Source organism: Dendrobates tinctorius, unplaced genomic scaffold, assembly GCF_039654945.1.
Source record: "Dendrobates tinctorius isolate UK_male_01 unplaced genomic scaffold, ASM3965494v1 ptg000062l, whole genome shotgun sequence".
Taxonomy (NCBI): domain Eukaryota; kingdom Metazoa; phylum Chordata; class Amphibia; order Anura; family Dendrobatidae; genus Dendrobates; species Dendrobates tinctorius.
The window spans coordinates 15681210-15704078 of NW_027361730.1; the positions used below are offsets into that span (position 1 = coordinate 15681210).

The following is a 22869-nucleotide window of genomic DNA, read 5'->3' on the forward strand; positions in this document are numbered from 1 at the left end:
CTTCACAAGGTTGCCACACACTGTTGTTGGTATGTTGGCCCATTCCTCCATGCAGATCTCCTCTAGAGCAGTGATGTTTTTGGCTTTTCGCTTGGCAACACGGACTTTCAACTCCCTCCAAAGGTTTTCTATAGGGTTGAGATCTGGAGACTGGCTAGGCCACTCCAGGACCTTGAAATGCTTCTTACGAAGCCACTCCTTCGTTGCCCTGGCGGTGTGCTTTGGATCATTGTCATGTTGAAAGACCCAGCCACATTTCATATTCAATGCCCTTGCTGATGGAAGGAGGTTTGCACTCAAAATCTCACGATACATGGCCCCATTCATTCTTTCATGTACCCGGATCAGTCGTCCTGGCCCCTTTGCAGAGAAACAGCCCCAAAGCATGATGTTTCCACCACCATGCTTTACAGTAGGTATGGTGTTTGATGGATGCAACTCAGTATTCTTTTTCCTCCAAACACGACAAGTTGTGTTTCTACCAAACAGTTCCAGTTTGGTTTCATCAGACCATAGGACATTCTCCCAAAACTCCTCTGGATCATCCAAATGCTCTCTAGCAAACTTCAGATGGGCCCGGACATGTACAGGCTTAAGCAGTGGGACACGTCTGGCACTGCAGGATCTGAGTCCATGGTGGCGTAGTGTGTTACTTATGGTAGGCCTTGTTACATTGGTCCCAGCTCTCTGCAGTTCATTCACTAGGTCCCCCAGCGTGGTTCTGGGATTTTTGCTCACCGTTCTTGTGATCATTCTGACCCCACGGGGTGGGATTTTGCGTGGAGCACCAGATCGAGGGAGATTATCAGTGGTCTTGTATGTCTTCCATTTTCTAATTATTGCTCCCACAGTTGATTTCTTCACTCCAAGCTGGTTGGCTATTGCAGATTCAGTCTTCCCAGCCTGGTGCAAGGCTACAATTTTGTTTCTGGTGTCCTTTGACAGCTCTTTGGTCTTCACCATAGTGGAGTTTGGAGTCAGACTGTTTGAGGGTGTGCACAGGTGTCTTTTTATACTGATAACAAGTTTAAACAGGTGCCATTACTACAGGTAATGAGTGGAGGAAAGAGGAGACTCTTAAAGAAGAAGTTACAGGTCTGTGAGAGCCAGAAATCTTGATTGCTTGTTTCTGACCAAATACTTATTTTCCACCATAATATGCAAATAAAATGAAAAAAACCCAGACAATGTGATTTTCTGGATTTTTTTTTCTCAGTTTGTCTCCCATAGTTGAGGTCTACCTATGATGTAAATTACAGACGCCTCTCATCTTTTTAAGTGGTGGAACTTGCACTATTGCTGACTGACTAAATACTTTTTTGCCCCACTGTATGTGTGCCCTGAAGTCATTGAGCATGAACAGAACAGCATACAGCACAGGAGTTAATGGACTTGATGTCACAAGGACAAACATATTCTGCAGTCCTTTTGTTCTGCACGCAGTTCATTACTAGGTTCATGAATAATAAATGGCACTACAGTATTATATGGTATAGTTGTTCATTTAATATCCACTTTTTGCTTTATCAGTCATTTTTTTCCCTACGGGTTAAGAATAGTGATGAGCGAACGTGCTCAGAGAAGGTGTTATCCGAGCATGCTCGGGTGCTAACTGAGTGTCTTCGGCATGCTTGAAAAATATGTTCGAGACTCCACGGCTGCATGTCTTATGGCGTTTTGACAGTTGCAACACATGCAGAGAATGCCTGTTTGTAAGCCGCGAGACATGCAGTTGCGCGGGGACACGACCATATTTTTCGAGCACGCCGAAGACACTCAGCACACAAGCATGCTCAGATAACACCTTATCCAAGCATGTTCGCTCGTCACTAGTCAAGAATCTTTGTACACTTACTATATGAGTATACCATGTTTGGATATTAGCAAGGAGAATTTCATTTTTTTCTCACCTCCTTCTTTGCTTGTGCCTCTCGCTCCATCTTATCTTTCTTCTGTCTCCTGGCTCTCTCTTCCTCTGCTTTTTGACGATTTTCCTCCTCTGCTACCTTAGCCATATTCTCAAAACGAGATCTTAGGTTCTGAGCTCCACTTGTCACTGAAAGTATTTTATTCAAAGCAAGTGTTCACTATTAAAAAGTTAAATCTAAAGAATCTAAAGGAATGTTTCACACATCAGATTTTTTGTGCTATCTGTTATTTTTGTTGAGAAATATCAGCCCCATAACATTGAATGTGTCTTGTCATATGTTATTTTTTTGTCTACAAAAAAAAAGTCCAGAGACATTTCATCCATATTGTGGAAGAAAGTGTCCGTGGCTCTGTGGGGAAAAAAAATGGAGAGCACACAAATGTGATCTGTTATTGGGCAGTAGTGGTGAAGAATGTTTTTTTTTTTTTTCATCAGAAAAAATGAATGCAACAATGATTGTAAAAATTAACATACAGACCAAAAATTGATCCAGGTTGCTGAAAAAACACAGATCATTTTTCACGTTTGAGATTAAAAAAAAATATACCGTATGTGAATTGTACTAAGCCATAGAAATGAGAAAAGATCACACTGGATCTCAGATAATTATTGACCTCCAGATTTGAAATTTACTCTTTACAATTCTACATTTCTATGTATTTTGACTGAAGAGTATAGATGAGCGTACACTAAGAATGTTTTAGTAAAGCAGCTCGGGCATACACAGAGATAAACAACTAACATAAAGTGCACAGAATTGAGATGATCACAATATGAAAAGTAAATATATTAATTTTATTAAAGCTAAAAACATGTAAAAGAAAACACAGTAGACAAAACAGACTCTTGCATCTTTCATCCAGCCACTAACATTTCTGGATTGTAAGTCATGGGGAAAGCAAAAGAATTGTCAGTGGATCTACGTGAAATGGTAGTTGAACTGTATAAAAGGGATGCAAAAAGATATCCAAGGAATTGATAATGCCAGTCAGCAGCGTTCAAACTGTGATTAACAAATGGAAGATCAGGATCTCTGTAAAAAAAAACCACGGTCAGACCAACAAACATTTTGTCCACAACTGCCTGGAAAATTGTTCTGGATGCAAAGAAAAAACCACAAATAACATAAGATGAAATACTGGACTCTCTGAAACTAGTGGTGTGGCTGTTTCGAGATGCACAAAAAGGAGGCACTTGAATAAAAATGGGTTGCATGGTCGACTCGCCAGAAGAAAGCCATTACTGCACAAATGCCACGAAGTATCTCGCCTATAATATGCAAAACAGCACAGAGACAAGCCTCAAAACTTCTGGAACAAGGTAATTTGGAGTCCAAAATTGAACTTTTTGTCCACAACCATAAATGTTACATTTGGAAAGAGGTCAACAAGGCCTATGATGAAAGGAACACCATTCTTACTATAAAGCACGGAGGTGGATTGCTGATGTTTTGGGGATGTGTGAGCTACAAAGGTAAAGGAAACTTGGTCGAAGTTGAAGAAAAGATGAATGCAGCATGTGATCAGCAAATACTGTAGGCAAATTTGCAATCATCAGCCTGGAAGCTGCGCATGGGACGTACTAGGACATTACAACATGGCGACAATCCAAAACACAAGGCCAAGTCAACCTGTCATTGGCTACAGCAAAACAAAATGAAGGTTCTGGAGTGGTCATCTCAGTCTCCTGTCCTCAATATCCTTGAGCCACTCTGGGGAGATCTCAAGCGCGCAGTTCATGCTAGACAGGCCAGGAATTTACAGGAACTGGAGGCTTTTTGCCAAAAGGAGTGGGTAGCTTTACCATCTGAGAAAATAAAGAACCTCATCCACAACTACCACAAAAGATAAGCTGTCATTGATGTTAGAGGGGGCAATACACGGTATTAAGAAATGGGGTATGCAGGGAGTGTCTCTAGGGGTCCTTTTTACGGGGCTCGTGGCCTTCGGGTTCAGCGATTACGGCTACCGCGTAGTAGCCGCGGGGACAGTACTCCTTGTAGTATGACACCAAGTCCCCCTCCCGCAAAGCCCGGCCGTGACGGATGGAAGTCACATTGATGTATACCTTTTGGCCGGTTGCGAGGTCCTGAATGAACCCGTATCCTTTTTCCAGATTGGTATACACGAGCCGCCCCGTGGATTGGGAAGCCGCCATGCCAGCCTCCCCTCTCTTGTGGAGCAGGCTCCAGACGTCCCGCTCTCTGGCCTTCTTCTTCTGTATGACCTCCACGACCCAAACGGAGGGTCCAGTGTAGGCCGCGGAGTCCGGTGGGCGGGATACGGCCGGGGCTGAGAGCGGGGCAGAAGCGGCCGCCGACTTCGGCGGCCCAGTAGTCGCTGGGGCCGGACGACAGGCAGGGGCAGCCGTGGTTCCTGATGGGTAGGCCACAGAGCCCGACAAGCAGGCCGCAGCCGACTGTGGGGGTGACGCAGATGCGGCCGCAGGGCAGGCCGCAACCGGAGTCGCAGACGGGGCCAGAGTGGCGGCCGGCTTCAGGTGACAGGCCGCTGCTGGCAGGTGGGATGCAGAGGCGCCGGGCGCAGGCTGGTTCCGCCGGGCGGGGTGGCTCAGAGCGGTGGATGAGAGTGTTGGTTGGCCCAGCGGAGGCCGCAAAGCCCTCCGCAACCAGGGCTGTTGGAAAGCAGGAGGCCGCGCGGGGAAGCCGAGTGGTGTGGTCCGCCTGTGGAGCCGCCGGCAGAGCTGGGGGAACTATCACCTTCCACGGTGCCACGGCCTCCAACAGGCCACCCCGCGGCTCCTCCTGCAGCCTCCGATCTTCACCCCGCCGTCCGGCAGGGCTAGCCTCCAGGCTCGTGGTTCCCACGGAGAGGCTCCACGGCGATGTCTTTGGTGGCTGCGCCAGCAGAGCCCGCAGTCGCTTCTCCTCTCCGCCCGATGTCTGGGGGGTTGTCAGTGGCTCCCGAAAGCAGGTCTCCCAGCGAGATTCGATGTCTTGACGCCACCGCCATTCCAGGCGTCCGAGGCCACGGCAGCTGCAGGGTCGCATCGCGTCCGATGTACAGCAGTCGAATGGCGCCAAACAGCCGCAGCCGGTCTTCCCACCCGGGCCGCTCCTGCCCTTGGATGGGGCGATGGTCGGCTTCACCCATCTTCCCGGGTCCAGTATGAGGGGGTGGCGGTCTCCAGATATACAACGCTTCCCCCAGGGGTGAATTTGAGACGGCCCCAGTCTGTCCAAAGCAGCGGCAAACACCTGGGCCTCTTCCTGGTGTTGAAGTACCACGGCCATTTTGTCCGGCTTCTGGTACCGCCCCGGATCTTCTGATGACAGCCCAGGATCCGGAACCAAGTCTCAAATTTGTAATAAACAGGCGGGTAAATTTGTAATCCACAGGTGAGCAAATTTGAAATCAACAGGAGGGCAGCTCAAGTCCTTTTAGTTCTCCTGATGCAGGCTTTCCGCAAAAGTTGTAGTATTGGCGGCGGCGATCCTGCCGACTACACCAAATGTAGTAGGGCCCAGATTGGGGGGTGGTCCACTGCTTACCACGTCCAGACGACACAGACACCAGGCGATGCAAAGACGAGACGGAGGCAGATTTCAGTTGTAACAGATCTGGGTTTATTGGCCGTCCCCCTGACGACCATAGCCATGCACCGCAGTTCCTTTACAGTTCTCCGTTTCCAGGCCCGGGTACCTTCACCTTTCCTTCTGTCGAAGTGACGTCCCTCGCGGATCTTTCGCTGGGGCTGTCCTAGACCAAACTACCACAAGCGTTTCACCTGCCTGAGATTGTCGTCCAATCGGTACCCCCGGGGCCTCGTCTGTCCTGTGGTCCGTTGTGTCAGGGCCACCCCCCTAACTGTCTTTTCCTGTCAGTCCCCTGGTCGAACTCTTCCACCGGTCTCAGTCTTCTGTTCTGAGTCTTCTCCTCCTGAGCTCCTCCCGGGACTAGCCTAACCTGGAACCCTAACTTGTCCTATTTATCCCCTCTCTCACTGGTTCCTATCTCCCCGCCCCCCATGACTAATCGGTTTCTTAAGCCCTAAGCTGATGTCAAGTCCTGAACTACACTCCCCCTGCCATCTTGTGGTCAATTCTAGGTACTGCACTCCCTTTTCTATCTTTCCCAGCTGTTACCCTTATGTCCTTGCCAATCTCCGTCTATAGTGCACAAACGTCCCCTCCTACTTCCAGTCAAGTCTGTCCGTCAAGTCACCTTCCCCACAGGAGACAACGGGAGCGGAAAAATTGCCAGGAGCAGAAGTAGTAGTGGAACGCCGCAGTGTGTCGGCGGGCGTCATCACTCTCTGTTTAAGGAAGCTATTCCGAGCACAAGAGGCACATGCCCGAATATATTTTTTAGTGTCCCGAGCCCTGTGCGGCCACCAATAAGACCCTGCCAGGAGTTTTGTGGTCTGCATGGAGCCACAGTGACCACCCGCCCTGGACGTGTGTGCCCACGTGAGAACCTTCGGCCGAAGGAGAGGGGGGACAAAGGTCTTGCCCAGCGGCACAGAGTTTGGCCATTGCGGGCCCCGTTACTCTGGGGAACAGAGTGCTGACAGTGGTAACCACGAGTGGAACTTAGTGCCGGACGCACCTCGAGGCTTGCGTGAGACACCTCCATGGACTCTGGGAGTGAACACTCTGGCTCGGGTAATTCCGGAGGTTCAATAAGGTTGGGAGCCGAAGTAACCTTCCGACTGGTTTGAGCATGCTCCAGCCCGTGCTCCGAAAAATGGAGATCAATGCTTGTGGCAATGGCAATCAGCTCCTCCAGACTTACAGGAACCTCTCTGGTAGACAGAGCATCCTTAACATGCTCTGCTAAACCTCTCCAAAACACAGGGATGAGGGCTTTGTCAGACCACTCCAGCTCGGAAGCCAGTGTCCGAAAACGAACGGCATACTGGCTAACCGTGAGAGATCCCTGAGTTAATGCAAGTAGCTGAAGAGAGGTATCGTGCGTGACCCATGGTCCCAGGAAGACCTGCTTGATAGATGTTAAGAACTGAGCAGCGGTCCGAACTTCTGGGTCACCACGCTCCCATAGTGGCGTGGCCCACTCCAACGCCCTGCCTGACAGTAGGGAAACAATAAACCCCACCTTAGCCCGTTCCGTAGGGAATCACGCAGCCAGTAACTCCAGCTGGATAGAGCACTGGCTCACGAAACAGCCACAGGAGGCACCATCGCCAGAAAATTTATCGGGCAACGGGAGGCAGGAAACTGTCGGCGCAGGGGAGGACGTGGAAATACGTGAAAACGCCTCTGAGATTGCCTGTACAGCAGTCTCAGTAGACTTCACAGCTGAGATAGCAGTCTCAAGAGTAGCCAACCGGCCCTTTAGCTGCCGAATGTACTGTAGGAGTTGCTGCTGATCTGCCATTACTAGCCAGACCCTGGCGCTAGTATAATGTTAGGAACGGCGGAACGCACTAAATAAAAATAAATAATAAAGTGCATTCACCGCTTGGGGTCCACCGTGCAGTAGGTGTTACACCACTGCTAGATAATGGCAGATGCACAATATGGCGGTATATCGCAGACGGGTTGAACGTCACCCAAGTGCGGTAAGCAATCTCTGTTTGCTCACAGAGATGTCAGCAGAGGTAAACACAAAAGGCTGAGCCTGTTAGTGTCACAGGTCTCAGGTAAATGCACACATGGTATCTGGTCACAGGAGCAGGACCCAAGACAGAGGAGCTGCGTCCGTCTAGAGTCTAGACCTACCATGCGTATGGCGTCGCTACTGCGGACGCCAAAGAGGGCTGCAACTGCAGCGCGGCGTAGAACACTGCCGCTAGTCGACAAAGCAATGAAGCAAGCGCAATGTCGGACGCTAGCACTGTGGATGATGCTGTAGTGGCTTGAGGCTTGCCACGCGCAGGCGCTGACTCTAATCTAAGTCCCTGTACACATTCGTAATATCAGAGGAAGGGGATCTTAATGAGTCATTTGCAGGTTCATACATCCATCATCATTCACACAGTAGCAACTAGAGACTATACTAGCGCATGGCCGAACGGTCATGCGCGCTTTTTATAGCCGGGACCTTCCGGAAGCTTCCAGATCTCCGAGATGGACCAATGAGATCTGGAGCAGGACCTGGGCACATGACTCCCGATCTCCAATGGGAGATCGTCTCGTGAGCATGCCCAGTAGGAGAACAGAGGGACTTGGTCTCTGGAGTGATCTGCTGCAAAGCCTCTGCGGTAGATAGACAGCAGGAGACTGCAGAATGTGAGGTTCTGGATTCCTGCAGAGCATATGCAGAACCCTGACGCCTAACAGTAAACTTTTGATCAGGGTCATTTGGATGTTTTGGGTTGTCATGATTTAAAAAGAGAAAACACAGTAGTTTCACTATAAATGGCTTCACCCAACCACTAACCGTGACTGGAGAAGAAAGCAAAAATTCTGCCCGGGTATGTAAACTGTATGTCATGTTTCATTTTATAGGTGTTCTTGAGATACTGACATTCAACATTTCAATGAAAGTTTTAGTCTGAGTAAAGCGGATATGGTAGTAATGACCTGTACATATGTATAACACTCACGTGCTTCCAGAGGCTGTGTTTTCTCATAGACAGAGCTGGGTGATTCAATCTCACCAAAACCTGAAGCAGACTGTAAAATAGGATGGAGAATGGCTTAATGTTAAACGTTACATGGTGCTGTATTGATTCTGTGGATATGCATTTAAATTATGACCATAAATTTTTATAATTAACGGTCAGTATCACACGTAAATGATGTCACAGAAAAAAGCTGAGTGATATGTTAGCCAAATGGTTAGATTTTGTAGAGTATCACGCTCATACCTTGTCCACACGGTCAGTCTGCACACCATACCGACCGCCAAACCCTTTTGCATGGTCTGCAATAATGAAAATGATTGAGTGAGTCAAGATATATAAATATTCTGGTATTGAAGATTGGGCTATAGAAACAGAGGCTCTCTCCCATAAGTACTCTCCCAAAATCATCTGAGGTGACAACCAATATACAGTCTCTTCCAGTCATACTTTAAGAGAACTTGACACTTCAGATAATGTTATTTATCTGCAGGTAAAGCGCTAATTTGCAGGTAAATCGCATTAGAAAGGTGATTGGCCGCCAGAATGAAAGTGTGACTCCCAGGAGAAAACTAACTTCATTCTTTCTGGGACCTACCGACTGGTAGTCATACAGGTCTGCCAGCGCTCCTAAAGTCACCACTGAAAGCACTCAAAATGCTGTGAGCGGCGGCTATAAGTAAACTCTAGCATTTTGACTGACAGCCGACTCTGCAGTGATGCACTGCACCGTGAGCTGTCAGTCAAAGTGCAGGGGCGTGCTTACAACAAGCTGTAAGCGGTGACTGTAACTGCACCAGCATGCTTGCATGACTCAAAGCTGGTGGCTCCCACATGAAAAAGTTCATTTTCTCTTGGAAACTGTAGATTAACCGCATATCTGAAGGTAAATAGCATTATCTGCTGTGATAGGTTCCCTTTAAAGACTATGTATAACTTTGTATAGATTTTTGGTAATTTGCTTCCTGAATGCAAAGTTAAACAACATTCTTAATAGTCTTTATTAAAAATGTTCAACCATTGCTGCACAAGGTCTGCAAGTCCTTTATCAAGATCAGGGCTGTGCAAAAAATCACAAATGGTTCGGAGTCCATGCTCAATTCTGGTGACTCTCTCTAATCCTCCTTCCCTCCTCTCATTGTTAGGCCATGTTCAGTATTTGGTCAGTATTGTACCTCAGTATGTGTAAGTGTGGCGCCCCTGAGGCTCAGTCGCCACAGAGGTACTGCATCTCCTCCTGAGGTGTGGTATCCCACCATCCAGGTAAGGTGGAGACTCCTGACCACACTCCAACACCTGCACCCCACACCACAAAGGAATGTAGCAAAGCACCTTCGGCGGCTCCCTGCTTGGAGTATAGCAAAGCACCCATTGGTGGCTCCCTGCTTGGAACACGAAACGTGCTGGGAGGTGGGTGGAGTTAGATTACATTACAAGGAGCAGGAAGAGTTTAGCATTAGAGGTCAGTTGGTTGAAGAGCTAGAGAGAAGAAGATCCCCAGAGAGAGGGATAGATGGATGGAAGTGCCGCAGCAGATCCCAGTGACCTGGGTCTGCTGGCACGGGAAAGAGTGAGAGAGAGCAACATAGACTGAAAGCCTGATTCTCCATAGAAAGAAAGGATTAGTATGGAACGTGAGGAGTAAAAGAGAACAGAGGACGTGGGTGAGAAGAGAACCCTTCCTAGAAGTTCTAAGCGCAAGGCCGGGGCCCGGTCCCCGAGGTTGTATGGATACTAATGGTCCTGCAGCAGACACCGGAGGAATAGAAGTAGTGACCACTCTATTCCCACACAAGACTTGGGGGCACAACAGCAACTGGATAGTGAGCCGGGACTTAGTAGCAAGGAATCCCCGAAGCAGGCTACAGCTGTCTGCCGTACAAGTAGAGTTCATAGGAACATCAGACAGGAGGAACTCCAGTGTAGCTCAGTACTAAGAGTACTTCATCTAAAGGCGCTATAAGAGGAGACGTTCAGAAAGGCACATGTTGGTGGAGTGTTGGAAAGGAGTATTCCATCTGGCCTGGGGGTTGACTGAGTCTCTGACCCGGAGGACACGGCACGGAGGCAGGCACCTGTTTATACAACAGACTGTGAGTAAAGCTTTGGAAGTACATGCCCTGGTGTCCTCCACTTATTCCTGCACCAACCTGTCCAGCACTGCTACATCTCTTGTGCCGGACACCACACCAACTATGTGTCACCTCACTTACTCTGCCCTGGGACTACAGCCCTGCCTGTGGAGGGCTATAACATCATTGCTGCACCACACCATCAGTCCCAGAGGATCTGCATGCAGCGTCGGCTTAACACCTCCCTTGCCAAACACCACAGGTGGCGTTACGAACTATTAATTTCCATTACAAAACTTCATTCAATCTCCCTTTTACTTGGGCGCCCAGGGCCACGGACCGGGTCACTGCTGCTGTGACAATCCCCTCTGAGAGACCGGCCCGGTACCGAGTACCCCACAGCCCTGGCAGGGCGACTCATAAGCCAAATCCAAGAGTGGAACAATCAGAGGAAAAGCATAATAGAAACACGTCACCACTTCTGGATTTATCACCCACTCCTAGTTTTGGCTTACAGATTCTGAGGTAAAATACTGACCAAATACTGAATGTGTGAATATGGCCTTAGGCCGAATTCAGGTGTCCTGTCCCTGTATCATAGTCAGAGTATGGACCATGATGCACAGACTGGCCATGGATCTCATTTCCTGACTTGAATTCAACAGCTTAAAGGGTATTTGTCACCACATTTGACCTATATACATTATTATTATGGGCATATAGGTTATAGATTGCAGAAAAAAGTCCAACCTGTGTGTCTCATGGATGATGCCTTATTTTTGATATATCATTTTTTATCACTTTATATAAATTACCTCTTTCAGGCTATGGGTACGCTGCCTGAAGGATAACTCTGCCTCCAGAGATTATTTTACATGAAGGGGAGTTACCAGTGTGATCTGTAACAGTTACCAATGTTACCACTGTGATGTGTAATGGTTACCAGTGTGATTTGACATGGTTACCAGTGTTACTGGTGTGATGTGTAATGGTTACCAGTGTTACCAGTGTGATGTGTAATGATCGCTATCTACTCTCCTGATCTCACTGCAGAGCTGTGTGTGGTTGTAACTGACACATCTGCAGGTTCCTCTCAGTACTTCAATGGAAGTCTTCAAACAGAGGCTGGACAGACATCTGACTGGGATGATTTAGCTAATCCTGCTTTGAGCAGGGGGTTGGACCAGATGGCCCAGGAGGTCCCTTCCAACTCTACAATTCTATGATTCTATGATTCTACTTCAGCTTCCAGCCACAGGCAGACAGGGTGTAATACTGCTGCAATACACTGAGCTCAAGGAGCTGCAAAAAAATGTGTTTGCAAATAAGACAAATTTCATTTTTCCTGTTCTGTGTTAGTTACTTGTCTCACACTGGTAATTCTTCTTCATGTAAGATAAGCTAGTTATCTTCCAGGCAGTGTCCTCCCCATAGCATGGAAAAGGTCCTATACGTAAAGTGATAAAAGTTGTTTTCTGAACAACAAGGCATCTGATATGAGGCATACAGGGGTGACTTTTTTCCAGCAGTTTATAACCAGTATGGCCAAATGAACAGTTTAGATGTCAAATGTGGTGACAGATTATCTTTAACAGGCTTACATGAGACTGCCAAGTTCAGTTCAGGAGACCTGTGGCCAGTCCATGTGTTGTGGTCCGCACAAGGACCATGATAAATGGACTTCTGAATTCGGCCTTAGAAATAACAGTAGGAAGAAAGGTGGTGGTTGTACATGTGGCACCCCTGAGGCTTCAGTCGCCACAGAGGTACTGCACCTTCTCCTAAGGTGTAGTGCCCCACCATCCAGGTAAGGTGGGAACTCCTGACCACGCTCCACACCTGCATTCCACACACAGGATAGTTCAGTGGGGCCACCTAACAGGCTGGGGGTTAGCAGAGCACCCCTCGTGGAACCCTGCTTCGTAACACGAGATGTGCTGGGAGGCGGGTGGAGTGAGATGATATAAAAGAGTGGGAAGAGTGAGAGTTAGGGGTTGTTGGTTAGTTGGAGAGAGAGAGAGAGGAGAGAGAAGATGGGTGTCTGAAGGACGTGCTGCAGCAGGTCCCAGTGATCTGGGCTGCTGGCACGAGAAAGACCAGAGAAAGAGACTGATAAGATTGATAACCTAACCTTCCATAAGAAAGATAGAACAGATCGGAACGAAGGAGAATAGAAGGACGGTGGGAAGCAGGTTGAGAAAGAGAGAGAACCCTTCCAGTCCAGAGAGCGCAAAGGCCGGGGCCCGGTCCCCGAGGTTGATTGGATCTTTAAGTCCGGCAACAGACACCGGAGGAGTAGTGAGCCGCTAACGCCTTGCTCCCATCATAGACTTGGGACACAACAGCAACTGAATAGAGAGCCGGGACGCAGAGTGGAGTCCCCGAAGCAGGCTACAGCTGTCTGTCATACAAGTAAAGACTAGGAACACCTAGAGAGAGGCATTCCAGGGTAACTAAGTACTGGAGTGCTTCGCATCTAAAGGCGCATTGGAGGAGTCGTTCAGTGAAGGTACATATTGGCGGAGTGTGGAAGGGAGAATCCTATCCTACCTGGAGGTTGGCTGGAGCCCTGACCTGGAGAACACAGTACGGAGGCAGGCAGTTGTGTGAACTGCAAACAGTGAGTAAAGCTTTGGAACCGCATACTCTGGTGTCCTCCAGTTATTCCCGCACCACTACACTTGGTACCAGCCTCCATACCATTCTGCGCCTCTCCTCATCCATTGCACCTACACTGCCCTGGGACTACAGCTCCACCTGTGGGGAGCTATACCATCTCTGCTGCACCACGCCATCAGTCCCAGCGGGTCTGCATGCAGCGTTGGCTCAACATCTTACTTGCCAAACACCACGGGTGGCGGCATGAGCTATTCTAATAAACTTTAACACCATTAACATCACCGCCATTGATATTGGGCGCCCAGGGCCATGGACCGGGTCACTGCTGCTGTGACACCTTCCCACCTTGACACCGGCCTGGTACCGAGTACCCCGCTGCCCTGGGTGTGTGAGGGCGACCCATACACATCACACTGTAGACAGGAGATAAAACATCAACAGTCTCGGGGAGGGCAGAGAAATCAATAGAGAAGGATGAAAGCACATGAAGAAGAGATAAGTGCAGACTAGATACTGTGCTGATATATGAGCTAAAGAAGACAACAGCACCCTGTATACACATATAACTAATAAGCTTCACATCCAGCTTATACTACTGTGAGGGACCCTCTCAAAGAGAAATCTTAAATACGGAGCAGGGTTTAAACTGCATATCAAGGGGTTGGAAAATCAATGAGGAAATGAAGATTGTAGACTGAAACTTAAACAAGTTGACAAGTCCTATCTATCAGCAGAAGTTGAGTGTGTTTTTGTTCAAAACCTTGTCACAAAATATAATTGTTCCACAAAATGGAAAAATGTCAAATACAGAGCATATAAGGGGCTCCTCTCCAATGTAGGCACTGTTCTACTGCTTCATAATGTATTAGACATACAGTCGTGGCCAAAAGTTTTGAAATAGACACAAATTTTGGTTTTCACAAAGTTTGCTGCTTGAGTGTTTTTAGTACAATTATCAGCATTTCATAAGATTTTATACTTTTATTTTCAAATACATCAAGTTTATGCATCTTTTGCATAAAACTTGACTAATGGCAATTTATTCTTTTCTAATCAGTGCTTAAATGTTATCACAATTTCTGTGTTTTTGCTTGTCTAGTTACTTTTTGATGATTGACCACAGATTCTCAATGGGTTTGAGAATTGGAGCGTTTTCTGGCCATGGATGCAAAAATTCAATGTTTTGTTCACGGAGCCACTTAGTTATCGCAATTTTACTATTTCGTTGTGACATGGTGCTCCGTCAAGCTGTAAAAAGTATTGTTCATCACCAAATTGCTTCTGTATCATTGGGAGAAGTTGCTCTTGTAAAATATTTAGATACAATTCTTTATTCATGGCAGTGTACTTAGGTAAAAAAAAAAAAATGCGAGTAAGAACATTTCCTTAGATGAAAAGCAACCCCACACATGAATAGTGTCAAGTTGCTTTACTGTTAGCACGACACAGGACTCATGGTAGCGCTCACCTTTTCTTCTCCAGACAATAATTCTTCCAGATGTCCCAAACAGTCTGAAGGGGGCTTCATCAGAGAAAATAAGTTTACCCCAGTCCTCTGCCGTCCATTCACTGTATATCCTGGAAAGTTATTTTCTCTGATGAAGCACTCTTCACACTGTGTGGAACCACTGGAAGAATGATTGCCCAGAGATGAGTAGCTGAGAGTTACCCTGAGTCATCCCAACAGTAAAGCTTCCTGAGATGATTCTTGTGTGGGTTGATTTTCATCTAAGGCAGTGGGTTCACTCACAAATAAATTTCCCTGAGAAAACGGCCATAAAGAATGGTATCTAAACATTCTCCAATAGCAACTTCTCCCAATCATCCAGGAGTGATTAAGTGAAGAACAATGCTTTTCCAGTATCAAAGAGAACTATGCCACTAGGCAAAAGTGATCAGTAATAAGTGGCTTGGTGAACAAATCATTGAAATTTTGGGTCCATGGTAAAGAAACTCCCCAGATCTCAATCCCATTGTGAACTTATGGTTAATCCTCAAAAAGCTGGTGGCCAAAAAAAAAACCCCACAGAAATTGTTCTAACAACCAAGCACTGATTAGAGATGAATGGGTTGTCATTAGTCAAAATTTGGCCCAGAAGGTAATATCCACCGTGTCAGGGCAAATTGCAGAAGTTCTGAAAAATAAAACATCAATTTGTCAATAAAAGTGTAAAAAATGCTTAGAATTGTATTTCAGCAACCCTACAAACACCTGACTAACTGAAGCGCAAAACTTTTGGACTCGACTGTAGCATAAACTGTCTCCGGGTACTGGTTCCAGAATATACAGTAATAAAGATATTGAGTATAGTCTATGGTACCCTTGAGTCACCAGAATTAGTTTAGTGTGACACTAATTACTAGTGGATACAGCTTTGGTTTAATCTAACACTGATGCATATTCTGTTTCATTAATACTGTATGTTATATCATTGTGCCAGAAAATTATTGGTGGTGCCATTTTGTGGCATAATATTTGTAGTAGGTGTATAAAGTTCTGAAGAAAATGATAATGTTCTGAATGAGATGTGGGCTCACACACTGCAGAGACACATATCCAATCTTTGTCTTGGCTGATTAAGTACTGACTGCATGTAACATATAGAGGAAAACAGAGTACAGAAATAAAAAGAATGGTAAAAAAAACACTATAGACAATTTATGACATTTTTAAGCTTTGTCAATTTTATCTAGTGCTATAGTAAAATGAAGGTTTTGCTGTCACAGAGACAGTTTTTCTTTTAATATAACATATTCCTCACTGAGTACAATAATAATAATCTGATTATTACCTGTCTGAGACTCGTGAAGCTCTACTTTTTCTTTATGGCTCCAGTTATGAGCGGATTTATCTTGTCTATCTTTCTGTACCCCAAATTTTCCCCCAAATCCTACAGAATGATCTGATGAGACAAATTAAACAATATCAAATCGAATAACAGTTATTATTTTCCAGCATGAAGAATCTAAAATAAAAGGCACGTTATGTATACTACAATAATACTCTCCCTTTATGTCTGCTAGGTAAAGCCTAACAATCTCCTACCTGTATGAAAATAGAATAGCTCCTTCCAGATTTTACTTACATATTGGGTTCTGATTTTTTTAATTAATGATAATATTTAAATGAGTTTTTAAAGGCTGTAAGTCATCAATATCAGAGTTGTGACAGCAAATGTTCAGTGGTAGTCAGACCATCACTAATATGATATTAAAGGGCTATCTCTTAAAGGAAGTGTATCATCAGAAAATGTTTATATCAATTTTTTGTGTTACATATATGTTTAAAAAAATAGGCAATGTTTTTTTCTTTTTCATGACACGACCTTTAAAAAAAATAAAATGAGTAATCTTGCAACTTTTACTGGCCACTGACTTTTTAGGCTCTTTCAGGAAGAGTTTACTGGTGTTTTCTTATAAGGAGAGGCAGGTGTACAATGACAAGTAATGCCTCTATACACAGCTTATAACACAAAATCCTTCAATCACAATAGGTAATTTCACACATGACCTTGCTCTTCCTCTCTTCACAGTGACCTTTGCACAGGCTTATCAGATACTTCAGTTCAAAAGATTGACATAAAAGTTTACACATCACTCTAAGGGCCCCGGCACATATAGCGATCTCGCTAGCAGGATCGCTGCTGAGTCACTAGTTTTGTGACGCAACAATGATCTCACCAGCGAGATCGCTGTGTGTGAGAGCGATCTGCAACCGGCCCCCCTGCCGGTATCGCTGATCGTTGATAGAAAGCCCTGGACATTTTTGGGGTCGCTGGTCTCCCGCTGGTCAGCACCCATCGCTGCGTGTGACAGGCAGTAGACCAGCAACCAGCGAGCAGGATCTGGTAACTAAGGTACACATCGGGTTTCTAAGGGGGCGCGCTGTGTGTTTAACAGCTCACCAGCGATGATGTAGCGACTCACCAGCGATCCTGACACGTTGATATCGTTGTCGGGATCGCTGGTGAGTCGCTATGTGTGACGTGTGACGGGGCCCTTAGAATGGCAGTTTGTCAGGTAAAACAATTCATATCAAGAAGAATAATTTCAGAACTTTACAATCTTTAATGTCATAAACCTGAAATCTTTTCAGGTAGAAAATATAAATAAAGAACTAAAATAATGTGGTTGTATAAATATACAATCCCATAAAATAATACTTTGTTGAAGTATCCTTTGAGTTTATGACAACCTTCAGCCTTTTTAGGTAGCATTCATTTAGCATTGGCAATCTTCGGCCACTCTTCCTTGTGTTTCAAATCTATTAGCTTGTAAAGGGGAATCTCCTGTGTACAGCCCTATTTAGGTGAACCCACAGATTTTCAATTGGATTTAGGTCTTGGCTCTGGCTGGGCTATCCCAAAACTTTGACCTTCTGGCAAAGCCAGTTTTTTGATCATCTGAAGTTATGCTTAGAGTAGTTGTCGTGCTTAAACTTGAAATCCTCTTCATCTTATCTTTTTGCAGAAGCCTGAAGTTTTTTTTTCAAAATCAACTGATATATGGAATTGTTCAGAATTTCTCTTACCTTGACTAAAGCCCAAGTTCCAGCTGCTGAGCATGATGCTGCCTCCAACATGCCTCATTGTGGGTATGGAGTTCTTTTGATGATATGTAGTATTAACTTTGTGCCAAACATATCTTTTAAAATTATGGCCAAAAAGTTGAACTTTGGTCTCATTAGGCCATAACATTTTTACCCACATGCTTTTAGCAGACTTGATGCATGTTTTTCTCTGTAAGAAAATGGTTTCTGTCTTGCCCATTGGAAAGGCATATACATAATACCTCTTCTTAGTCTCCCAAACCAATTTCATTACTGTCTTTTCAGCAATTTTTGAGGGACATTCAATTCTAGGTAGTGTCATTATTGTGCCAAATTTAAGCCATTTCTTGATAACAATCTTCATAGTGTTCCTTGGTATACCTAATGTATTAGGAATTTTTTTGTACCCTTCTCCTGAATAATTACATTCAATAATAAGATCTCTTTGCTGAACTTCAAGCTGTTTATGGAGCATAACTTTTCTGCATAATGCAACTAAGATAATGTCAGTCAAATCCGACTAGAACAGCTAAACTGTTTATGGTGTTATTCAGAATCACTATAAATGATGGCAGCTGTACTGACTACTATTTAACAGGAGGATAAAAGTGACTGACTAATTCTGAACACAACCCCATCCCCAATTATATGAGGGTGTTCACATGCAACCACATTATTTTAGTTTTGTTTCTTTATTTTCCCCACAAAATGATTTCAGTTTGACTTTTACTGAATTCAGTTGACATTAAACATGGCAAAAGTTCCGCAATTATTCTTCTTGGCGTGATTTTTTTAAATTACAAAAACATGGCATTTTACAGGGGCGTTTAGACTATTTATATCCATTGTACATATGAGTTTAAAAAAAGTCATAGAGTGGCAAGAGTGAAAATTGCAAGACTTCTATTTTTATCTTTAATACTGATTGTGACATGAAAAAAAAAAGAAAAACATTGCCAATCTTACACAAAGAAACCTGATTTAATTAGTAAAACATACTGTGATTTTTTTTTTTTTTTTACATAGGTCACTGAATGTTCTAAATTGACCAAATATGGCCATTTCCTTTCATGTCCTGTTATTACTTACCCTGCTGGGATGCGTGCTTCTGCAACTGCTCCTTGTATTCAAAGCCTACGGCCGACTGAAACACACAGCACCAGAAATATTCCATAATACAGTTGTATCACAAAGCCAAAGATATAATTATGACCCAATACATTGCCCAAATAATAAATACATAAATAATAATGAATAATAATATATTATTGTCAATATAACCTTCAACCCTGTGAGTTACTGTACATTGCATATGCACAAGATTAGAAAAATAGGGCTACTTTCTTCTAAAACAATGACCTACTTGTCCGCAGACTGTGCATGGTAATCCATCTTAGTCCTTTTCGCATGAATGGATCTAAGGTCCAAAATCAGACACCATATGGGTATGGGCACCGCAGTTCCTAGAAGACAAGAGCCCATCTTTTTCTAATCTCGAACAACTCTTAGTGCCTTATGCACACCTAGCTGATTTGGTCAATCTTTTGCATCCAATTTTTAAGCCATAAAAAATGAGAACCATAAGGGTATGTACATACAGAGGGGGTTTTTAGGGCTCGCTCTACTGACCATATAAATCGGACGAATGCAATTTGATCAAAAAAGGGATTGCACCCAGACCAATATTATTCAATGAGGCACTGCAGATCTGCGTATTTTCTTCAGCTGTATTTGAGGTGAGGAAAAAAATTGCAGCATGCTACGAACTGACTCTGAAATCAGATGGATGTGAGAGAATCACTGGATGCCATACGGATCAGTATGGCATCTGATTTTTATGAATACATAACAATTCTGCAGCATAGGAAACTGTAAATGGCCCTGTAAAAGATAAATAACTGTTGAGTAACAAGCCGATTGCACAAGTGAGAAAAAATTGTACAACTTTTCTGGATGAGAACAAGACCAATATTTTATTTGCTCTGGGGTAGATAGACTCACTTGGCTGCACACGGAGGTAGACACAGGAACACTGCGGCTATAAGACCTTACTTTGGTTTATTATGGACAGCATAAACCAAGGTATAGTAAAACAAACACAGCCCTCTGGGCAAAACAGGAAAAAAAAACAAAATCGTAGCACAAAGCACAGTCCTTCTGAGAGAGGGGTTCCTCCCACTCACCAATAGCAGAACACACACGGTTCAGGTTGGTTCCAGCACAACAACTTCTCTGGAGTGTTCCTCTCCAGACACTAAACCAGTGACTAGGTCACAGCTCATATGACACCAGCCGATTTTTTTTCCTGATTCTGCATCAGAAGCTTGAACAGAGCCTCCAAAATAGGTGTGAACAGTTTTAACCCCTTAATGACTGGTTCAATTTTATAAAATCTGACATGTGTCACTTTATGTAGTAATAACTCTAGAATGCCTAACCCCTTTACCCCCAAGGGCGGTTTGCATGTTAATGACCAGGCCAATTTTTACAATTCTGACCACTGTCCCTTTATGAGATAACTCTGAAACGATTAAATGGATCCCGGTGATTCTGACATTATTTTCTTGAGACATATTGTACTTCATGATTGTGGTAAAATTTCTTTGGTATGAACTGTGTTTATTTGTGAAAAATGGAAATTTGTCGAAACTTTTGCAATTTTCCAATATTGAATTTTCATGCCCTTAAATCATGGCGATATGTCAATCAAATAAAATACTTAATAAGTAACATTTCCCACATGTTTACTTTACATCAGCACAATTTTGGAACCAAAATTTTTTTTGTTAGGAAGTTTAGGGTTAAAAGTTAAACACTAGGGATGAGCGAGTATACTCGTTAGGATTCGGTAATCGGCGAGTAATGCGGTACTCGCGGTACTCGAATCCTGGCGAGTATTTCACTACTCGCCTCGCAATATTCAGCACAGCCCGCACAGTCACCGCACAGCACAGTCCCTGCACAGCCCAGCACAGTCTCACACAGCCTGGCACAGTCCCCGCACAGCCCAGCACAGTCCCCGCACAGTCCCACACAGCCTGACATAGTCCCCGTACAGTACCTGCAAAGCCCAGCACAGTCCCACACAGCCCAGCATAGTCCGCGCACAGTACCTGCAAAGCCCAGCACAGCCCCGCACAGCCCGGTACAGTCTTCTCAAAGGGCAACACAGTCCCGCACAGCCCGCACGGTCTTCTCACAGACCAGCACAGTCCCACACAGCCTGGCACAGTCTTCTCACAGGCCAGCACAGTCCCGCACAGCCCGGCACAGTCTTCTCACAGGCCAGCACAGTCTTCGTACAGTCCCCGCCCAGCCCAGCACACACAGCCCATTACTCTCATTTCCCATAGACTTACATTGGCTCACTACAGCGAGTCCGTATACTTCACTACTCGCTCATCCCTATTAAACACTACAATGATTTCTCATTTTTACAACACCATTTTTTTTAGGGACCACAACACATTTGAAGTCACTTTGAGGGGTCTATATGATAGAAAATACCCAAAAGTGAAAAGTGACATCATTCTAAAAACTGCACCCCTGAAGGTGCTCAAAACCACATTCAAGAAGTTTATTAACCCTTCAGGTGCTTCACAGGAATTTTTGGAATGTTTAAAAAAAAGAACATTTAACTTTTTTTCACAAAAAATTTAATTCAGATACAATTTTTTTTATTTTACCAAGGGTAAAGGGAGAAATTGGACCCCAAAAGCTGTTGTGCAATTTGTCCTGAGTATGCTGATACCCAATATGTGGGAGTAAACCACTGTTTGTGGGCATGGCAGAGCTCAGAAGGGAAGGAGCACCGTTTTGCTTTTTCAACGCAAAATTGGCTGGAATTAAGATTGGACGCCATGTCATGTTTGGAGAGCCCCTGATGTGACTAAACAGTGGAAACCTCCCATAAGTGACACCAATTTGGAAACTAGGCCCCCTAAGCAACGTAAACGTATCTAGATGTGTGGTGAGCACTTTGAACCTCCAAGTGTTTCACAGAAGTTTATAACGTAGAGCCATAAAAATAAAAAATCATATTTTTTTCGCAACAATGATCTTTTCACCCCAATGGTTTTTTTTTCAAGAGTAACAGGACAAATTGGACAACAACTTTTGGGGTCCATTTTCTCCAATACCCCATATGTGGGGGTAAATCACTGTTTGGGCACACAGAAGAGCTTGGAAGGGAAGGAGCACCGTTTGACTTTTTCAACGCAGAATTGCTGTTGCATTTGAAGAGCCCCTGATGTTCCTAAACAGTGGAAACCCCCCAATTCTAACTCCAACCCTAACCCTAACCATAACCCAAACCACAAACCTAGCCCTAACACACCCCTAACCCTAATTCCAACCCCAACCCTAATCCCAACCTAACACTAGTCCCAACCATAACCATAATGCAAACCCTAACCCCAACTCTAGCCCCAACCCTAAGTCTAACTTTAGCCCCAACCCTAACCCTAACTTTAGCCCTAACCCTTACCCTAACTTTAGCCCACCTCACTTTAGCCCAACTCTAACCCTAATGGGAAAATGGAAATAAATACATTTTTTATGTTATTATATTTCCCTAACTAAGAGGGTGATAAAGGGGGTTTTGATTTACTGCAACACTGGGGTTGGTAAAAACCGACCAGAATCATGTTGTCTGGGGTCTCGACTACCCCCGGCAGCCGAGATCCCAGAGAAATTCCAACACTGGGGGGTGCTATAACCTTAAACCTCAGCGCCGTTAAAAAGCAGCGCTGTGGTTTAAGCACCCTTAACTGCTGCCATTAAAAGGTGTATAGGCGGTCGTTAAGGGGTTAAATGTAACTCTCATCATTCTCCCCTGCTTGCGCCGATTGTTGGCAGAGCAGGAGAGAATAATGAGAGCCGTGTTCAGCACCCGGCACCGGGGAACAGCGCTTACTGCAACGATTCTTCCTTGGCGCCCGTCCGTGTGGTACTGATGCAGCACACACATGCCACCCGTGTGCACGGCCAGTCGCTATGACATACTATTCTGTCCATGGTCAGACAGGACCAGGGCACATGAATGGAATAGTATGTCAGCTGTCAGAAAGGGGTTAAACATATCCCATTGATTTTGACATTTTTTTCGTGACACATCATACGCTATGATAATGGTAAACTTAGGTTATTTATAA

At 44.9% G+C, this 22869-nt stretch overlaps 1 protein-coding gene across 5 annotated transcripts in view; it reads right to left on the reverse strand.

Moving 5' to 3' along the window:
* Positions 1 to 22869, reverse strand: part of LOC141092946 (hematopoietic lineage cell-specific protein-like) — a 109719-nt gene that overhangs the window by 31920 nt on the left and 54930 nt on the right. For all 5 annotated transcript variants that reach the window (XM_073579319.1, XM_073579317.1, XM_073579318.1 and 2 more), the window contains 5 exons: positions 18806 to 18860; positions 15960 to 16070; positions 8723 to 8778; positions 8459 to 8528; positions 1911 to 2056 (listed from right to left, as the gene is read on the reverse strand). In XM_073579319.1, the coding sequence (XP_073435420.1) occupies positions 1911 to 2056; positions 8459 to 8528; positions 8723 to 8778; positions 15960 to 16070; positions 18806 to 18860 (438 nt within the window). The remainder of the gene's footprint in view (positions 1 to 1910; positions 2057 to 8458; positions 8529 to 8722; positions 8779 to 15959; positions 16071 to 18805; positions 18861 to 22869) is intronic.